Below are 20,681 nucleotides of genomic sequence, written 5' to 3'. Positions count from 1 at the left end.
GATCAAACTCTTACACGTGACCTTCGATGTCAGAGAAGCTCCTCCTTGTATCATTCTCCAATGAGTCGCTGATATGTAAAAGTATTTGAAGTAACGACAGAAGAGAAACTCAGCAACGGTCAGGAAGCTGCTTCTTTCACTGAGAGGAAGAGTTATAGAGACCGACGCCCTGGGACCTGCTCCGTTTGTTTAACAAGGAAGGGAACTTACAAGGGATAACTTCTCATCTGTTAGGTAAGATCAAGTGAAACTTGAAACACTCATCCACCCTTTTATCATCTTTTACCTGACTATTCCAATGCCCTCCTCGCCATTCTCTCAGCTCCACTATCCACAAACTCCAACTAATTCAGAAACCCACCTCCCATGTTCTTACCCAATCTAAACTCCATACATCTATCTCACCAGTCTTTCCTGGGCTCCACTTACACCCTATCACAGAACCGATCGACTTCAATATCCTCACAATGGTCTTCAAATCCTTTTGTGGCCTGACACCTCCCTGCCTCTCCAACTTAATGTCCAACCCACAACCCGCTGCCACTGCTCGACTGGCATGGGCTTCCTGCTTCTCCCTCCTCCACACTGCTCCACCATCGGCCACCGTGCTTTCAGCCTTAATCTTTGGAATTCTTTCCCTCAATTTATCTGCATTGCTCCGCTCTTTGCCCATTTTCAGATTGAGCCTGAAAATACTACACTTCAGCTGTGCTTACGGTAACCTCACCCTTCCAACAGCTCAGCTTCAGGCCACACCAATTGTTCAACACGCGGAGATGCTACCCAACATAAAGGGCGCTATATGTTGTTCTTTTATTGGCGTCGTGTTAGGGCTTTATTGGAAAGGGAGCGGATGTTTGGAAGGAAATGCGAGTGCTGATGGAGGAGGCCAAGGGAGGGCAGTGGATTTTTGGGTGTGGGTGTTGAGTGACCAAAGAGGGGGAGAAGAGTTAGTAAAGTTAAGGATGTGGAGTAGTGAAGGGATATTTGCCTTTTATAGATGGGATTGGCTGATATTTTGGATAGAGTGAGCGATGAGCTAGTTGGGATGGTTGAGAATCATTGTGGATGCCCAAGCTGGAGCAGAGAGTGTCCAGGCAGGTCAGAGGGAGGCAGTGATAGGGTCCAGGAGAAAGAGAAGTTGCACAGAGTCGTGAGAGAGAACTGATTGAGAATAGTGAAGGAGTAGAAGCAGGAGTATTTTATGCTGGCAGAGATTTCAAGGGTCATGTTTCAGGAAGGAACATTACAGTATGGGAGGATGGGGTTCTGTCAGGAAAGATGTACTATCGCCCCCTCGTGGCTGCGATCAGTATTGCAGTATTTCCTGTCTAAGGAGTTGTTTTCGGTCCTCACAAAAGAGTTGGAGAATCTGAAACGCAGAGCTCACTGAGCACTTAGTCACTAGGCTCAGGCCGCTCTTGACCTCCTGTAGAGGTGATCCCATTACCTGAACTGGTTGAGAGGCCACGAGTAAGAAACTGGATCCACATCTTTTGATAATGTTGGACGTCCTCCTGCTGTGATACAAATGCAATTTGTTGTTGCTGTTGTTGATTAAGGAATTAGAGTGGGGAGGGTGGGGGCGTGGAGGCTTTTCTGGGGGAAATCTGCCTTCCTGCTGAAGCAATGAGATTCAGTTTAGTTCACATTATTAAGTGATGAGTAGGCGCAATTACACTCACCAAAATAAAACACACATTTCTAATCTCTGCATTCCTTGCATTATGATAACTCACATAAAACAGAAACTTTCATATAAACTTGAGCACCTCAAAGCTCTTTACAAAATATAATTGTTCAGAAATTAAGGTGACAGAACACTTATTCCAATTTAACTTTCTGATCTATTATTGCTGCAAATAAGAGACAGGAACCCACTTCTGGGATATTGTTGCACCTACAATAATCAACATAATTTACATGAACCATATCTAAAGGACTACAAAGGGAGAAGATTTTTCTGATGTCCTGGTTGACAATTACCCCCCAAAAATGTCATGCATTTCATATATATTTGTGCGATTCTGCGTTTTAATCGGCATTCACGCATTGTATCCTATGAAGGACTTTGAGAGCTGCTGATGTGAAAGGTGATATACCAATAAAGATTTTTTTTGTTATTTGCGCTGAAAACACCACTTAACCCAATTAGTTCACTCGATTTCAAACTAAGCTCATATTAAGTCGTCATCCATAACCTCCCCACATCCCTTCCTTCCCCTGCTCATATGTTCACCTCCACCCTCCATCCTCCCTCTGACTCAGGGTCGAGCTCCACCACTGTCAAGCCCTCTGGGATGCTTCCCTGCAAGAGGGAACTGTGCTAATTGCACGGTGGGGTTGCAACTTGTTGTCGATAAACATCCCACGGCAAAGAGAAAAGAGTTTCTGCCATATTCCTGATCAACAATGGTTCCATGGTTGTATGGAAAACAATGAGCTGTGAAATTTTCTGCCATTTTCACCCACAAAATATACTCAATAGCACCATTTCACAATATAATATATCCTGTGAAGTTCCCTTTATCTTTATTTTTTATTTTTAAATCCGTGTTGACTCTCTTTTATTAGCTGATAATTGCCCAAATTCTCAGTCATTGAGAGAATCCAGTGACTTCCCCACAGATGAAGTTTCTATCCTGTTAATTTTAATACACTTGTTTGGGTACCATCAGTTCCTGGAGATTTGTCTGCCTTTAGCCTCATTATTTTCTCCATTACCATTTCTTATTCATATCAAATCCATCAATATTTCTCTTTGATTTAATGTTAGTTTTCCTTGTATCGCTGGTATTTTGTCCTCTTCCTCTTTGTGCAGACGGAAGTATTGATTTAACCAGTAAACATTAAATCAAAGAGTCCTCTTCGACCACTCCCATTGCCCTCCCCTCCTGACCCTCGCTCGGGTCTGAAATGCTATACTCTGTCCAGCTCCTTGGGACGTCCTCCTGACGTGAAAGGCACTATACAAATGTAATCTTGTTGTTCTTGTTGTTGTTTACCATTTCCTTATTATCCCGAATTGTCTCACCTATATTTATTATTGGGCACAAATTCCCCTTTAACCACTCCCTTTTTTCTTAATGTAATTATAACAACTTTTACTGTTGCCCTTAATACCCTTGCAAGCTTTTTCCCCCCAAGTCCCATTTTGATCTTTTATTTCTTTACTTGTGACACTTTGTTATACCTGTCTCAGTTCGTTGGATTTCCACTTTTCCTTACATTAGCTTGATACTGTCTTGTCTTTTAACTTGATAATGTCTCTTACCTCATTTGCTGACAGTGGTTGCTTGCTTACGCATTTGATCAGTACTCTGGTAGATATGTTGCTTTGCCTTTGGTCAACTTATATTTCCATAGCGCCCTTCACACATGTTAGCGTCCCAAAGCATTTGATACTGGTGGAGCATGACACTGAGGGAGGTGGGAGGGAGGGTAAGATTCTTCAATTATCTTACACAACTGTTTGTATGCAAACCCAAATTCCTCCTAATCCCTGTTACATCTGTTTGTGATTATTATACCTCAGAAGTTATTCCCATTCCTGCGGATGATACTAATTGTTCCACCCACAAATATACAGTCAAGTCATTTTGCAGTCTATTCTGTGAAGCGCTTTCAGATGTCGAGAAGACGTGAAAAGCACTGTATCAAATGCAAGGATTATTATTATTATTTTTACAAAGAGAATAGGGCAGATGATATGGCAGCCCTGAGGATGCAATATATGACAGTGAAGAGTCAGGAAGAAAAGCCATTGAGCGATATAATGTGTAGACAATGGGACATATAAGAATAGTACCAGGTGGGACAGAACCGTGTATCTGGAGCTGAGAGGAATGGTGGTGGAGAAGAACAGAATGATCGACAGCGAATAAAGTTGTCGATCAAATTTAAAAGCAACACAAGAACAAGAACTTGTTTATCAATAGCGCTGTACACCTGACATGAAGCCTGGTTCCCTAGATCCTTTGGAGTCCTGTAGCTCAGTGGTTAGAGCACTCACTTTGCAAGCGAGAGACCTGAGTTCAATACCAGGCAGGGCGAAACCTTGGGCAAGTTTCCTTACTCCACACGGAGCCTAATAATAATCCCTCCAAAACCAAAAACAATAATAAATTGGTCATTTTCAATCTACGACTGTTTGTGGGACATTGCTGTGCGCAATTGGCTGCCGCGTTCGCCCACAAATATACAGTCAATTCACTTTACAGTGTGGTCTGTGAAGCGCTTTGGGATGTCCTCCCGACGTGAAAAGCGCTATATCAAATGCAAGGATTATTTATTATTATCCAATGATAACAATTATTATAATATATATCACAGTATCTATCTATGAAATAATGAGATATTTCAGAGCAGTAATAACAATAATTGTCTCTCTCTGTCTGCAGTAGTGACGGTCGGCCAGTGTGGACAATGGCGAATGTGAACACAGAGCTGGCGTGTTTAGGCCGTCCATTCCAGTTGGGGATGTTGTATGACTGTCGCTCAGACTCTCTGATCCCAGGTAATGTCAGCCAGTAACTGCTCTTCCCAATCTGTGCTCTGACACAGCCATGTGTCGACACACTGAAAGTATAATAATAGCTGGAAGTGAAACAAACATGTCAGTGAACTCATTTAAAAATATTGCAGCAACAATTAAAACAACCTGCATTAATATAGGTTCCTTAACACAGAATAACATCTCAGATGACCTCAGACCCCAAGAAAAGAAGTGATGGGAGAAGGTGACCAGGCGCAGTCAAGGAGGCAGATATTAAGAATTATATGAATAATAATTCTTTAATCTATGATCATGTTGTTGAGACCTCTCAAAGCACTTCACAATATACTGCTAATTGAATTGATTGTGTATTTTGTGCAACTGTTTTTTGAAGGAAGCATTACCTCTGGAAACTGATATGCCAATCGACTAATAAGCAGGTTACTACTTACAAACTGTGGTGTGTGGAATGAGGATAGTTGCCTAACTATTAGCCAAGCCCAGGAATACTTTACTCAGTGTGGGCAGAGTTATGTTCTGTGTGTATCCTCCATACACTGTACCTCCAGATAATATTTCACACAGAAATCTATTTAATTTGCTCTTGAAACTGATAACACTTTCTGCTTCCACTGTCCACCTCCCGAGTGAGGCTGTTCCATACACTTACCGTTACTTCTGTGGAGTACTATGGCTCAGTGGTTAGAGCACTCGCCTCGTAAGTGAGAGACCTGGGTTTGATTCACAGAGGGCAAAACTTTGGGAAAGCTTCCTTCCTCCCCATGCCTCTGCTTATGTAGCAGTAAATAGAAATCTGTTTTGTAGTCAATTGGAGAATCGCTTTTCAGGGGTAATAATTCCTTCAAAAACATAATAAAATTTGGTCTTTAAATCCACGACTGTTTGTGGGATATGCCTGTGCAATTGGCTGCTGCATTTTGCCTACAAAATGTACAGTCAATTCAGATGTCATGATGAGGCACTATAACAAATGCAAGAATTATTGTTATTGTTGTTCACTGAACTTAGTATGGGCACAGTTATGTTCTGTCCAAATCCTCTATATTTACTGTACTGAGTGTGTGCACAGTAATGTTTTGAAACAATCCTTTATATTGCTGAATTAGCTCAAAGCAGACATGGCAGGCAATGGAATGTGGAAATCGAGCGAGGCATCTGTAACAGTCTGGATCATCAGTTTTCTAAGCCGGGCAAGCCTGCAGTATTGTAGGGCACTGGCAATGACTTGACAGCCCAGCCTGGCTCATCGGCAGGACCCGGAAGGGCAGACTAGTTACTAGGGGCAGGGAGTCATCCCTCTCAGCTCCTGTTAACGCTGTAAGACAAAGTCATAATGGGTAGGGTCCGAGCTGGGCAAGCAATGGGAAAGCATTATCAATGACAACCAGTGCGGTTTTATCTGGCTGGACTGCAGCAGTATAGGAAAGCACACTCTGGTCTCCCCAAACCTTGGGTGTTGATAACCTGCATTAACATAGTTTCCTTAACATAGAATAACATCTCAGATGGCCTCAGACCCCAAGAAAAGAAGAGGTGGGGGAACGTGATCAGGCGCAGTCAAAGAGGCAGGTTTTCATAATTATACTAATAATAACCCTTTCATTTGTCATACAGTGAATTATCACGTCAATGAGACCTCTCAAAGCGCTTCACGGAATATACTGCTTAGTGAATTGACTGTATATTTTGTGCACCTGTGTTTTAAAGGAAGCATTACCCATGGAAACTGATCTGCCAATCGACTGATAACTTACTTCCAAACAGTGGTGTGTGGACTGAGGAAAGTTGCCTAAGATTTTGCGCTTCCCGGGAATACTTTCCTCAGTGTGGGCAGTTACGTTTTGTGTGCATCCTTTATACACTGTACCTCCAGATAATATTTCCCAACAAAGATCTAACGAATTGGCTCTTGAAACAAATAACACTTTCTGCTTCCACTGTCTGCCTCTGGAGGGAGGCTGTTCCATACGTTTACTACACTTTACAACCTGCATATAATACATTCCAGAATTAGGTAAGCAGGATGTGTCCCTCCAGGAAGAGAATGCACCTTCCATCCCAATAACCTCTGGGATTTCCATGTGCAGGTGAGATGGATGAAGCTTGTTTTGGATACTATTAATCATTGTGATGGGTTTCCGCATATGAAAAACTAGGTGATCTCCCCTCTCAATCCCCCCCCAAAAAAAAACATATTAGTAGAATCATTGTGGACTGTATTACATTCCAGGGTCAACCACAATGCTGAGTAAACTCTGTTTGATCTCCACTTACATGCTTGTGAATCCGATGGGTAGCAAACACAGTGAAGATTCCACTAATATCCCTCTTAATTCCGTCCTGGAACTAGACTCAGTGTCAATATGTTTCCTTGTCTCATTTTCTAGCTGTCACACTGTGGGACTTGGAAACATTGAAAAACCACCTGGATGTGCGACCTCAACCGAATACTGAGTTTAATATCATTGCCTCAGATGGCATTGAGGACAAAGCTAAGGCCCTGAATGTGACAGCGACATTGAAGGGGAGCTTTCTGGGTGGATTGGTCAAGGTGGAAGGTTCTGCAAAGTTCTTGAATGACAGAAAGAAATCTGAGCATCAGGCCCGAGTGACCCTCCAGTATTCCACCACAACAAAATTTGAGCAATTGACAATGACCCACTTGGGGCGCCAGAATGTGTCTTACCCCTACGTGTTTGATCAGGGCACAGCAACGCACGTGGTCACAGCAGTGCTGTACGGCGCTCAGGCATTTTTTGTATTTGATCGAGAAGTCTCTTCCTCAGAAAATCTACAAGATATTCAGGGTTCAATGAAAGTGTCTATTAACATCATACCGAAGGTTGCAATCGAGGGTGAAGGTTCATTTAAAATGAAGGAGGAAGAGAAAGAAAACACACAGAAGTTCAGCTGCACCTTCTATGGCGATTTTGCACTTCCAAACAATCCCACTACATTCGAAGATGCTATGAGTGTTTACTCAACTCTGCCACAGCTGTTGGGAGAGGATAGAAAGCAAGCGGTGCCTGTCAAAGTCTGGCTCTATCCACTCAATCAACTTGACTCAAAAGCAGCTCAGCTTGTAAGGGACATCAGTATAAATCTGGTCAACCGGGCCCAGGCTGTGCTGGAACAAGTCAATGAGGTGGCGACAAAATGCTGTGATATGATGAAAGACCAAGTCAGTGATCAATGTCCAGTGATAAAAGAAAAGATCCAGAGGTTCAGAGCAATGTGTGTGGAGTACAAACAGGATTTCCAGAAGGCCTTGGCCAGAGTGTTGCCATCTATTCGGGGAGGTGGGGAGGAGGAAGGGAAACTGGTGGATATTCTGAAGAACATGGAACAATCCCCATTCAGAAGCCAATCACTCACACAATGGCTGGACAACAAGAACAGGGAAATGTCTGTGGTCAGAAGTTACCTCAGCCAAATGAATGCCATAAAAATGGTAAAATCACGCAGTGAACTGGATATGGAGATACTGGACATGAACACAGAATATGTGATCTGCTTCATGTTCACATCGCTGCACCAGGAAGATTTGTATTTGTTAGAAATGGCCAAGCATCTTCGATGTGAAACGACTGAGAAAACCCAGCTTCCAACATCAGATCAGAAGCAATGGGTCCACTCAGTGACCGTATCCCGTGAGATGAGAAAGCGAGCACGATTATTCCTGAGATTTCACAAAGCCAACAAAGCGGACAAAAATACAAAATTCATTGTTGCTTCTGAGCCGGACGAGGAGCATGTGGGAGCTTCCATTTACCTGTATGAAGGAGGAGATTTGGTGAACCGCTGCTTCAAGCCTCCAGCTCCCTCTGTTTGTGGAAAGACCCATGACAGTGTGAAGCTACGGCTACAGGCACTGGAAACTGGCAGTTGCGAGTCCATCCAGTTCCGGGTAGAATATCGCAGCTCCCAGGGGGAAGAATGGACAACTTCAAACACAGAAGTGGAATCAGACTTCTGCACCATAACTGGTTTATCTCCATACCAGGAGTATGATTTCCAATACAGAGCAGCGTGCAGTCCACCTAGTGATACTGTGAGTGTGACTACACTGCCCACAAGTGCCCCAGAGAAGGTTTCAATGTGCCAGGTAGAGGGCTTTGATGTGGCAGTCTCCTGGGACAGGCCTGCCCAGATTGGACATGGCGTCACTATAGATCACTACAAGTTAGAGTATAGAGAAACCATCAGCGGCATCTCCAGTCCTGGGACTAACACATGGGAAAAGATCAGGACAAAAGACAATGAAGTTCTTTACACATTGAAGGGGCTGAAACCAAGTACAACCTACACACTGAGGGTGTCTGCTGTGTGTGGACAGGTGGAGAGTGCACACAGTCACCTCGCCTCAATAACAATAGACAAAGAACCAAAGTCACGGGCCCGAAGGCCTCTCACAGGAAGCACATTAATAACCAGAAGCTATGCTGCTTACAAGCTCCCATTACATACACAGAGACTCGGCAAGAATGGAGAGTTTACAAAATACAGCTTTGGAAGCCATTCACCCACACAGAGTGAGAAGACCATCTTGCTTCTCGGAGAAAGTGAATTTGGAAAAAGCAGTCTCATCAATGACATGGTGAACTATATCCTTGGTGTGGAGCACGAGGACTTGTTTCGTTACAAACTGACCGAGGAAGAAACAAACCGCTCCCAGGCTGAAACATCTTCCATCATCGTCCATGAATTCAACCACCAAGAGGGGTTCAGGGTTCCTTTCTCTCTGACTATTGTCGACATCCCCAGATTTGCAGACGCATCACAAAATAAACACATCCCTGAATATATCAGATGTTACAAACTCTATCATCAGATCAAAGATCTTTTTTCTTCTCAAGAAGTTGTGAAACAAATTGATGCCTTGTGCTTTGTTGTCCAAGCCTATTTAGTGCAATTAACTTCTGATCAGGAATGCCAATTTAGTTCATTTCTTTCTATGTTTACGGAGGATGTGACTGAGAACATCCGTGTGCTGGTCACCTTCGCAGACAGACAGGTTCCTCCTGTTCTCGAGGCCATCACCCAATCTGACATACCATGTCCCAAAGATGACAAGATGCCTCTTCACTTCAGATTCAAACCCTCAGCTGTGTTCACCCACACCGCAGCCTCTGGAGAGCCCACCGATTGTAGTGACAGTGATTTGGAGGATGATAACTTTCACAGTATGAAACAACTCTTTGCAGCTCTGAGGAAGATGGAAACAAAAACTGTGAAGAAGGTTCTTCAGAAAGGTAAGTGAGAGAGAAAGAGAGGAAAAATGGGAGTGAAATTGTCAATTAAGATTTTGTTAACGATTGGACCATCATGATTGGAATTCGAAGGCATTGTGTGAAACAAACTGTTCCTCTTGTTGATGTTTGTCATTGACACTTACAACAATGGAAATGAGATACAGGGGGAGATTTTGCACATAAATTTGAGCGAAAAAGCAGCCATAGCAACATATTACCTTTATAATCATAAATATTTAAAATAAAAAACATCCCTCATAGAATTCTGAGGGAAGTCAGTACGAAAGTAGCAGAGGCTCTGAACATCATCTTTCAATCATCGGCTTTGAAATATTTTGAATATGATGAGAGGGATGAAAAGAGGTCACGTATGTTTACAGAAACATTGGAAGTTACAGTGCAGAATAAGGCCTTTTTGGCCCATCGAGTCCGCACCGGCTGACAAAGGAAAGATATCAATCACACGAATGTTTAATGTATGACATAGTGTATGGAGAGTGGTCAAGAAGGAGGAGTGTGGTATGGGGAGTGACATATCACAGAAAGGACATACGGATGAAATGCAGAGATACATTTAGTCAGACACTGGCTATGGGCAGTGGAATAATCGGGACTGTGAGAGGGCGTTTGAGTTGTTCAGAGCAAGATACAGAAATGCGGGTTTCAATAATATTTAGTGAGAAAGAAGGAGAATAATTGGTGAGAGATGAGGGGAATGAGGTCGGCTCACACCGAGCATTATAAGTGTGTGGGATAAATGACGTGCCAGAGTGGAAATGGAGAAGTGGGCAGGGAGGGGACATGGCGCAGGGAAAGTGAGTGGGAGTGGAGCAAGAGATGGTGAGATATGGGAGGGCAGAAATTGGGGTTGAAGAGGTGATCGATTATTCGGGAATGATGGGGTGGTCAATGATTGTGGGGGGGGGGGGGTGTTCACGGTGGTCAGGGTATTTTGTGTGCGAGAGGTCAGCCCTTTCGCACTGACTTGAGTTCTTACTCAACTCAGTGCGAAAGGGCTGACCTCTGATTTTAAGGATGTGACCCCTGGTTTTATTTTCTCCAATCAGGGGAAACAATCGCCACTATCTACTCTATCGTGGAGTCCTGTAGCTCAGTGGTTAGAGCGCTCGCTTTGCAAGCGAGAGACCTGAGTTCAATTCCAGGCAGGGCGAAACCTTGGGCAAGTTTCCATACTCCACACAGAGCCTAATAATAATCTCTCCAAAACCCAAAACAGTGATAAATTGGTCATTTTCAATCTACGACTCTTTGTGGGACATTCCTGTGCGCAATTGGCTGCCGCATTCGCCCACAAATACACAGCCAATTCACTTTACAGGGTGTTCTGTAAAGCGTTTTGGGACGTCCTCCCAATGTGAAAAGCGCGATATCAAATGCAAGGATTATTATTATCGTGCCCTTTGATGATCTTAAAGGTTTCTATAAGATCCCCTCTAATTCTTCTATATTCTAAAGAATATAGGCCCAAATTGGTCAGCCTATCCTCATAACTCAACCACTTCATCCCTGGTACTAACCTAGTAGATCTATGCTGCACCCCCTCCAAGGCAAGTACATCCTTCCTTAAATAAGGAGACCAAAACTGGACACAGGTATGGTCTCACCAGGGCCCTGTACAGTTGCAGCAAGACTTTCGTACTCTTACACTTTAATCCTTTCATAATAAATGATAACATACCGTTCCCCTTCCTAATTGTTGCTGCACCTGCAGACTAGCTTTCTGTGACTGGTGTACAAGGACACCCAAGTCCCTCAGGACGCTAACACATTCCAATCTCTCCCCTTCTNAAAAATAACCTGCTCTGCTGTTTTTGCTACCGAGCTGGATGACTTCGCACTTGCCTACATGAAAGTTCATCTGTCACCTACCTGCCCAATCACCTAACCTATCTATGTCTTGATGCATTTTTTTAATGTCATCCTCTGTGTTGCCACTTCCTCCTAATTTTGTGTCGTCCGCGAATTTAGATATATTAACTTCAATATCCTTATCTAGATCATTGATGTAAATGGTAAATGGCTGAGGGCCAAGGACTGATCCTTTTGGTACTCCATAGTCCCATCCTGCCAATCCAAAAAGGACACGTTTATCCCTACTCTTTGTTTCCTACCCGTTAACCATTCCCAATCCATGTTAATATGCACTCCCCAATTCCATGGGCCCATATCTTTTGGAGTAACCTTTTATGCGGCACCTTATCGAATGCCTTCTGGAAGTCGAATTAGACCACATCCACTGATCCACCCTTATCTAGTTTACTGGAAATATCCTCAAGAAACTCTATGAGATTTGTCAAACATGACTTCCCTTTTGTAAAGCCATGTTGACTTGGCCTAATTATATTGTGCTCCCCTGAATACTGCACTACCACGTCCTTAATCAACTATTCTATTTTTTTTTCCTATCACTGATGTGAGACTAACTGGCCTATAGTTCCCTATCTTTAACTTTCCACCTTTTTGAAAAAGTGGTGTGACATTTGCAATCTTCCAGTCCATGGGGACTATTCCAGAATCCAAGGAATTTTGGAAGATCAGGCATAAGGCCTCCACTATTTCATAAGCTCCCTCTTTTAAAACCCTGGGATGCAAGCCATCCGGACCAAGGGATCTGTCACTTTTTAGTGCTAACAGTTTCCCTAGCACCAATCTTCTGCTAATGAAAAATTCCCTAAGTTGCTCCTTGTCCATATCCCTTTGGTGCATCTCTATTGTAAATATTATATTATAAGTGTGATAAGTAAAAGAAGAGAAACTATCAGGCACAATGCTGATGCACAAATGTAGTGCTATTTACATTTTGTTGAATCTGTACACAGCCATTTTTGTGGACAGTCAGGTGTCTGACATAGGTCACTCTCGTCACCAAACTAAAGAGAATCCAAAACAGACTGAGAGTTTCATCTATCCCTCTGACAATGGAAATCCATGTCTGGAATGCAATCCATGCCCTTCCTGGAGGGAAGCATCCTGTTCACATCATTCTGGAGAGCAACAGCTGAAAACTGGGAAGAGCCATGGCTTAGTGACACCGGAGTGTGAGTTGAAGTAATTGCTGGAAATTAACCAGCTGAAACCACACAACTTGCCATTGAGAGCACATTCTGGCAGGATTCCCGTTGCTTGTCCAAAGGGCTGCTCAACCCACAAGGATTTTGGTATGTCAGGGACCCAGTGGGAGAATCCCTATCCCAGTGACTGCTGCCTTTCTAAGTCCTGCCAATGAGACAGGCTGGCTCCACCGTCATCAGTCATGGAGTACTGCCAGGCGCAGAGACCAGGCTGGAGATTGCCACAGAAGGTGAGCTTGATTCTGATATCACATTGTAGGCATGTTACTGAATAGAATCATAGAATTATACAGCACAGAAGGAGGCCATTTGGCTCATCCTGTGTGGGCCAACTGTTTTGAAAGAGTTATCAAAATCAATCCCACACCCCCGCGCTCTCCTCATAGCCCTGCAATCTTGTACTCCTTGGAGCTGAACTGTGTACATTGAAGGCAGTTCAGCTCCAAGGAGACTCCATTAAACCACCAACCCCACAAACCCTCCTGCCTCCCATCAGACACATTGCCCCTACCCGCCGCCTCCCGTTGTCACTTATCATCTGACATCCAACGAGCTCCAATGTGCTACCAAACCATTTTGTACCAATTTACCTCCGACAACAAGGGGTAGACATTACACTGCTGTGCGCAATTGGATGCCGCGTTGCGCCCACAAAATTTACAGTATAGAAGACGTGAAAAGCGCTATATCAAATGCAAGGATTAATTTTATTATTACACGCAGCAAAGACACAACATTATGATGATGGAGCTGGTCATAAACCAAATGTTGAATAAATAATTCAAAGTCTCCGTGAAACCTAAATGCTACATTGAAAAAGGGGGCATACTCGTCTCCGCAAGTATAACTAAAACAAGTATAATCTGAGACGCTACAGAGCTGAAAGATCACTCAAAGTAGAAAATCAAAGGAGAAGATCAGCATATTTTACGATTTTTTAAATGCTCCACAGTATTGTGGATTTGGAGCTGATAAGCTTCACAGCTAAATAATGCTTTTCACATATTAGAATTAGAGAGTTTATAACCCACTTTTTCATACCTATAAATCCATGTCAAATGGAGTCCTGTAGCTCAGTCGTTAGAGCACTCGCCTCGCAACAAGGAAACCTGGGTTTGACTCCCAGTAGCGTGAAATGTTGGGCAATTTTTCTTATTCCACACACCTCTACTTACGTAGAAGTAGATACGAAACTGGTTGTCAGTCAATTGGAACATCGGGTGTCGGGATTTAATATTTTCTTTAAATTATTTTAAAATTGTCACTCAACCCACGCCTATTTGTGGGACACTGCTAGTGCGCATTTGGCTGCCACATTTCACCAACAAAATATTCAGTTACTTCACTTTACAGTATATTCTGTGAAGCGATTTCAGACATCTCGAAAGTGCAGCAAAGACACAACACTTGGTCATAAACCAATTATTATATAAATAATTCAAAGTCTCCTTGAAACCTAAATGTTACATTGAAAAAAGGGGGCATCCGTGTCTTGCACAAGTAACACTAAAATAATAACAAATTGAGAGGCTACAGAGCTGAAACATCACAACAAAAGGTGGAAATCAAAGGAGAAAATCAACATATTTTACACTTTATACTTTTCTGCTCCACAGTGAGGTGAAAAAAAATACTGATGGCTTTGGAAATGACAATCTCAACAGCCAAGTAATCCTTTTCAGATATCATTTTAGAGAGTTTATAACCCACTTTTTTCATAACTGCAAATCCATATCAAATGGAGTTGTTTAACTCAGTGGTAAGAGCATTCACCTCGCACCTGGGTTCGATTCCTGGCGGGGTGAAGTGTGGGGCAAGTTTTCTTACTCCACATGTCTCTGCTTAGCGAGAAGTAAGTGAGTAGGAACCTGGTTGTCAGTCGATTGGCAGATCGTGTTCGCGGGGTCAAAATTTCCTTTAAAAAAGAAAATGTTATCACTGAATACACAACTGTTTGTGGGACATTCTGTGCGCAATTGGCTACTGCATTTAGTCCCCAAAATATGCAGTTAATTCACTTTAACAATGCAAGAATTATTATTATTTTATATTATTTTATTTACAATCAGACAGAGATCACCATAAGCAAACATTGAATAATATGGGATGGATTAGGAAGGATGTGTGTATCGGTGTGTCTGTGGCTGTCACATTGTGTTCAGAGACGACACATTACAGCAAGTCAATCAATCTGTTTCCCACAGCAGAGCCACGTGGAGCAGATGATGTGCTGATTTCTTGTTCTCGCTCCTCATCCCCTCGGTCGGGAATGCTGAATAAGATCATTGGGAGCTCAGCCCACCTCAGCCCTGCGGTGGCCGGGCCCCGGGTCACAGCCAGACATTACTGGTGTCCCACATGTAACCTGAGACACACAGAGCAGGAATCCAAACCTCACTGAATGAACCATTGAAATATAATGTCAACCGTTCACCACACGATCTCCAACATGTCAACATTCTCTGTTTCAGCTCCAGCCTCTCTGACTCTGGATCCTAACACAGCCCATCCCCGGCTCATCCTGTCTGAGGACCGGACCCGAGTGAGACTCGGTGACAGAGAACAGCTGCTTCCTGACACACATCCGCGTGTTAAATACTTGGTTCATCATCGTCGGTTGCTCAGTGACTGGCCCCGTGTCCTGGGGTCTGAGGGGTTCACATCAGGGAGACATTACTGGGAGGTGGAGGTGGGGAACAGCACATACTGGACAGTGGGGGTGGCCCGAGAGTCTGTGCCCAGGAAGAGTATTTCACACATGGACCTGAGGCTGGAGTCTGGGCTGTGGGGCTGTACAATGGGGAATATAAAGCTCTATCCTCACCTCATACCCCCCTCCCCCTGAGGGTGAGCCCCCGGGTGCTGGGCGTGTACCTGGACTATGCGGGAGGACAGGTGTCGCTGTACGACGCTGAACACATGTCTCATCTCTTCACTTTCACCCACAAGTTCACTGGGAAACTCTTCCCGTACTTCAGCACTGACTTTGACACCGACCTGACACTAACCCCCCGACACTGACCGCGGGGCCTATCAGAGCGCGACGGGTCACATTGACATCTCGGCGGACCAATGGGACGATCCAATTGAGGGGGCGGGTGTTCAGAAAGGACCAATGGGGAGCGAGTGGGCGCTGACAGAGTGACGGTTGGAGGAGGAGGAGAAGCGCGGACATGGCGGCGGCGGCGGCGGCAGTGGGGGGTTGAGCAGTCGGGGAGGGAGCGGCCCCGAGAGGCGGGACAACTCGGCGCTGATGGCGGATCGGGTCAGTGAGACGGAGTGTGAGAGCGTGTGGGTGTGTGAGCGCGTGTGGGTCTCAGTCTCTCTCTCTCTCTCGGTCTCTCACACACATTCCGAGTGATCAGATAATTAATAAAACTCGTGAAAGTCAATCTCTCTCTGTGTTTCTCTGATCAGTTCGCGCTCACTCAGGGCCCGGATCAGCGCAGACTTCCTGCCGCTGGATGTGGACAAGACGGAAGCCATACTCCTCGGCTCCCGTCACCGCCTTCACTCCTGTGGATCTGAGCTCCTCAACCTCCCCGGACTCTCCCTCAGACTCCCCGAACCAGTGCCCAACCCCGGGGTCCGGCTCGATCCCCACCGTCCTTCCTCCCCCACATCCCGTCCCCACCAGGACCACCTTCCTCCACCTCCGCCACATTGCGCGCCTCCGACCGTCCCGGACCCCGACTGCAGCCGAAACCCTCGGGCACGTGTTTGTCACCTCCCGCCCGGATTCCTCCAACCCACTCCTCGCCGGTCTCCCCCGCGCCACCATTCACAAGATCAGCTCATTTTGATAAAATTTCGATCTGCTGATGGTATTGCTGATGGACTGTTCAGTCAGAGTTGAGAAGGATGCATTCGGCGCCATGCACCTGTGTGTTGAGAGAGTGCTGGTGCCTGGAGTACTTGGGTGAACTCAGTAAGTAGGAAGCAGTTCGGGCAGTGAGGAAACTACGGGCTCGTGCGAGATATGGAGAGGGAGCAGTGGAAGAAAGTGACCAAGGAGGAAAAGTCATTGCAAGAGGAAGCCCAGAGGGGAGGAGTCCAAATAACTCCAAGTGAGGGCGTGCATTTTCCACGGTTTGTAGGAGATGGAGATGGGTTGGGTAACCGTGGGGAGAGGGTTTGAGGAGTTAAGGGAGATGTTGTAATGATCAGAGATGGCTTTGTCAGTGATGGTGATGTCCCAGACGTTGAAACCCCGTGTGATCACCAGGTCAAGCGTTTGGCCATGGATATAGGTGGTGAATTGGATATGGAGGGAGTGGCTGTGAGAGGAGAGAAGTGACGATAAGTCAATGGAGACGGAGCAGGAGGTGGCGAAGTGCAGGTTGCTATTGTCGAGGACAAGGAGCCATTCCGGGAAGAGGCAGTCAATTAACTTGACAGCACATTCTGTGAAGTGCTTTCAGATATCTCGACGGTGTGATAAGACACTGTATCAAATGCAGGGATGATTATTATTATTATTGAATCCTTTCTTAGTTTGACTTGGCACAGAAAAGTACTTAATGCAATTATGTTACAAATGGTTGTAGGTTTTAAAATGGGTGAAACTTGCAATATTATTGGCATGTTTTATGATTACTTTTAAATTGAATTGGGATGATCGAAAGGTTCTCTTAAAATTAAACCACTACTTTTGATTGAAGCTAATTCAACCACGATTGCTGGAGTCCTGTATTTTAGTGGTTCGACTGTTTGCCTTGCGAGCGAGAGGACTCGAGTTTGATTCTCAGGTAGAACTGGGCGATATTTTAGGAAAGTTTCCTTACTCTACACACATGCCTCTGTTTCCCGAGCAGTAACTCGGAAACCGGTTGTTAGTGGATTGATGGATAATTTTCTGGGGGGAATAATTCCTCCAGAAATAAAAAAAATAAACTAAACGCAAAATATTGCGGATGCTGGAATTCTGAAGTGGGTCAACTAAGATGAACTAGCGAATTTCTGAAGAAGGGTCATGGACATGAAACCTTGACCCCTTTTCCTTTCTCCATAGACGAGAGACCTGCTGAGTGTTCCTTGCAATCCCTGTTTTTGTTAATAATAATACTAAATTGGTCAACGACTGTTTACGGGGCATTGCTGGCTGCAACGTTTCACCCATCAAATATCCACTTCATCGTATATTCTGTTATATGCCTCGAGAATTCTCAACAACCTGATAGGAGGCTATAAGAAATGCAAGAATTGCTAATCTTATTATTAAAATGACAACATATTAATTAAATTTGGGGATATGATTGCACTTGAGTAAAAAAAAACTCTTCCCCCCCCCCCCCCAGGGCTCACATCAGAGCCGACCATGGTCCTGTTGGGTTGGCTGCCCCAGCCCCAGCCTATGGGATAATGCCATCCACCTGACCGCTCGCTCCCGGTCCCCGCGTGCGCACTATGACTGCCGCTTTGACCCGAGTCCCCTCACCCCCTCCCTCCTACTCCCTCCTCTCTACCCCCAAACCCTCCCACCTCTGCATCTCTCCCGCTCTATACTCCTCTCTCTCCGTCCCTTTCGCCTTCTATCCCCACTTGACCCTCTCACAACCCCCCTCTGTTCCAGCCTGGGAATCCTCCGCTGGACTCACCGGACACAGACCCGGGGAGCCAACCTCTCCTCCCTTATCCCCATTTCCCCCACCCCTGCTTCACAACCTGGACACCCCTCCCCTCCCACACACCCTTCTGTCAACCGCTCCCTCCACATCGGAATACAAAATGTCCGCTCCATCTGTAACAAGGCCTTGGTCATCGATGATCTCATCCTTGATGAGAGCGTTTACATCATGGCCTTAACGGAAACCTTGCTCACCCCAGGCGACACCTTACCCCTCACGGATGCCACGCTACCGGCTACACTTCCCACCACATCCCTCGCCCCAACCGCCGAGGCGGTGGTGTATGCCTTAACTCAAGGACACGACTTGCCCTATCCCCCTACTCCTCTGGCTCTTTCCCCTCTTTCGAGCACCTCACCTTCTCCCACCCCTCGTTCCTCTCGCTCAAAATCCTCCTTCTCTACCGGCCACCTAAAACGTGTCCCACCTTCATCTCCGATATTTCGACACTTCTTACATCTCTCTGCCTCTGCTCTGATCGCCTCATCATCCTGGGCGACTTCAACCTGCACTTCACCCCCTCCTACTCCATCTCCTCAGACTTCTCTTCCTCTGCTCTCCTCGCTCAACCTCTCCCTCCACATCAACTCCCCCACTCACAGTCACGGCCACCCACTCGACTTGGTGATCACCCGGGGCCTCAGTGTCTCTGATGTCACTATCACCGACAAGGCCGTCTCCGACCACCACTTCATCTCCTTCACCACCTCCACCCCCCTCCCCACCTCCATCAGACCAACCACCATCTTCTACCGCCCCTGGAAGAAGATACCACCACAATCCCTAACCGCTGCCTTGGAGTCCTCTGAACTCCTCTCCCTCTGGCCTTCAACACTCACTGACCCCTCTTCTCCTCTCACCCTCCTCCACAACACCCTCTCCTCCACAATCGATACTCTTGCCCCCATCGCCTCCCATACTGTTGTTCCTACTCTCGCTCCTCCCCCTGGTTCAACACCCACCCCCACTCACTGAAAAGCCAGGTGCGGGTCGCTGAACGCACCTGCGTCAAATCTGGCTTAACGGTCCACCGATAAATCTGGCTGGACCTCCTCAAAATCTACCGCTCCACTCTTGCCTCGGCCAAGTCGTCCATCTACTCCAGGATAATTCTGGAGGCGAAGAGCAACCCCAGGCTATTGTTTTCTACCACATCCCGACTGCTCCGTCCCCCCGCCACCCGCCGCAGGTCATCTCCTCCAATCTTCACTGCGAGGAGATGCTGGATTTCCTTGAATCCAAAATAAAGGGAATTCACTCCACGGTCACTTCCCCTCCAACATCCAACGACCCCCCACCCCCTCCCTCCCACTCTCCGACTCCTACCCATCCTCCCCTACACTCTTTCGTACCCGTTTCCCCACCCTCTGTCACCAAACTCATCCTATTCCTGAAACTCACCACCTGCTCCCTTGACCCCATCCCCACTCCACTCCTTATCTCCCAGCTCCACCTCCTTGCCCCACATATCACAGACATCGTCAACCTGTCCCTCAACTCTGGCTCTTTTCCCATTCCCTTAAAAACTGTCACCATCACTCCCACCTTGAAAAAACCCTCCCTTGATGCGTCGCAGCTATCAAGCTACCGGCCCATCTCCAACCTCCCCTTCCTGTCCAAGGTACTGGAACGAGTTGTCGCCTCCCAGCTGCGCTCTTTCCTCTCCACCCATTCATTATTCGAACCCCTTCAGTCGGGTTTCCGTGCTGCTCATAGCACAGAAACTGCCCTGGTTGAGGTCACCAATAACATCCTGACCATCTGTGACCAGGACTCCCTCTGCCTCTTCGTCCACCTCGACCTATCGGTAACGTTCGATACGGTCGACCATGCTATCCTCCTCCACCGCTTGTCCTCCCACCTCAACCTTCAAGGCTCTGTCCTTGAGTGGTTTAGGTCGTACGTGTCCCACTGTCTTCATTTTGTTTCCACAAACGGCTTTTCCTCCAGCCCCCGCACTGTCTCGTGTGGTGTCCCTCAGGGCTCTGTCCTCGGTCCCCTCCTCTTCACCCTCTATATGCTCCCCCTTGGTGACATCATCTGCAGACATGGGGTTAACTTCCACATGTATGCGGATGACACCCAACTCTACCTTTCCTCCTCTACCCTCAACTCCACGACCCCTGATGTCCTGACAGCTGCCTGTCCGACATCGAGTCCTGGACGAGAGACAACTTTCTTCAACTCAACGTCC

General features: G+C 45.9%; 1 protein-coding gene across 1 annotated transcript; it reads left to right on the top strand.

The window, feature by feature from the left end:
- The first annotated feature begins 198 nt into the window (after window positions 1-198).
- Window positions 199-16,252, top strand: LOC103173967. Its single transcript, XM_042344763.1, has 4 exons — window positions 199-234; window positions 4,401-4,516; window positions 6,904-9,768; window positions 15,332-16,252. The coding sequence occupies exons 2-4, from the start codon at window positions 4,426-4,428 to the stop codon at window positions 15,703-15,705; spliced, it is 3,330 nt and encodes a 1,109-aa protein (XP_042200697.1). The 5' UTR covers window positions 199-234; window positions 4,401-4,425; the 3' UTR covers window positions 15,706-16,252.
- The last annotated feature ends 4,429 nt before the right edge of the window (window positions 16,253-20,681 follow it).

Source organism: Callorhinchus milii, unplaced genomic scaffold (assembly GCF_018977255.1).
Source record: "Callorhinchus milii isolate IMCB2004 unplaced genomic scaffold, IMCB_Cmil_1.0 Scaffold30, whole genome shotgun sequence".
Lineage (NCBI taxonomy): Eukaryota > Metazoa > Chordata > Chondrichthyes > Chimaeriformes > Callorhinchidae > Callorhinchus > Callorhinchus milii.
The sequence above is the reverse complement of the archived record's forward strand: the minus strand, read 5'-3'. Positions and strand labels throughout refer to the sequence as shown.

Coding starts and splice junctions, on each gene's coding strand:
- LOC103173967 (XM_042344763.1), top strand. CDS start 4,426: ATGGCGAATGTGAACACAGAGCTGGCGTGTTTAGGCCGTCCATTCCAG. Junction 4,517..6,903: donor CTCAGACTCTCTGATCCCAG/GTAATGTCAGCC, acceptor CTCATTTTCTAG/CTGTCACACTGTGGGACTTG. Junction 9,769..15,331: donor GAAGAAGGTTCTTCAGAAAG/GTAAGTGAGAGA, acceptor TCTCTGTTTCAG/CTCCAGCCTCTCTGACTCTG.